At 51.6% G+C, this 709-nt stretch overlaps 1 protein-coding gene across 1 annotated transcript; it reads right to left on the bottom strand.

The window, feature by feature from the left end:
* Positions 1-269: 269 nt before the first annotated feature.
* SDRG_17262 (hypothetical protein) lies at positions 270-619 on the bottom strand (the record flags this gene model as incomplete). The annotated part of the gene is made up of 2 exons (XM_008623502.1): positions 270-291; positions 492-619. 2 exons carry the CDS (start codon positions 617-619, stop codon positions 270-272), a joined length of 150 nt encoding a protein of 49 aa, XP_008621724.1.
* Positions 620-709: the final 90 nt, after the last annotated feature.

Raw genomic sequence — 709 nt, 5'->3', positions numbered from 1 at the left:
CGGTAGAGCTACATTCGGATAATGACAGTATCCGGATGTGTATATGCCGGCATGGTCATCGTCGCGACACACATGCGTCGCTGTACGAGACTGCCAACGACAGCCCACGGACATTCGCGCTGCGTCTTTGATTGCTCAGCTGAATACTTGCACACGGTGTGCCTCGCGATGTGCTGGAAGGGACTCTAAAATTGGGACAAGCGTGCGCTAAATGGCGAGCTGCGAGGGAACGATACTGAGAGTAATACAATCTCGTGGCGGGTCAAATGCTAGGCGACCTCGATAATCGCACTAGTCAAGGCAAGGTTTTTTGCAGTCTAGAGCTTAATTTCCTACACTCGGCGTGCGGTTCCGCGAGCTTACATCCTTTCAATTCATAGCACTTACCAGTCAACTTGCTCATGCTGATGCAATCACAAAACAAGTTTTTACAGTGGTTATAAGTGTTGAGGCTGCTACTCGAATGATGCTGTACTTAGACACCGACGTACGCGAAGAGGATCAAACTCAACGACATAAGAGCCATGCCACCAAGGATTGCAAGCGAGACGGCATGGCCATCCGGGCAAAACTTGACAGCTGACGGAATCAGCTCCTTGATCGAGAGCGTCACCATCATACCCGTTACGAGGCCGAACATGACACCCTCAACATTCGGGTTGAGGCCGTCACCAAGAATGAAGAAGGCGAGGATGGCGCCGAGGGGCTC

Source organism: Saprolegnia diclina (assembly GCF_000281045.1).
Source record: "Saprolegnia diclina VS20 unplaced genomic scaffold supercont1.234, whole genome shotgun sequence".
In the NCBI taxonomy this organism is placed as follows: domain Eukaryota; phylum Oomycota; class Saprolegniomycetes; order Saprolegniales; family Saprolegniaceae; genus Saprolegnia; species Saprolegnia diclina.
This window is presented reverse-complemented; position numbering and strand designations above follow the sequence as displayed.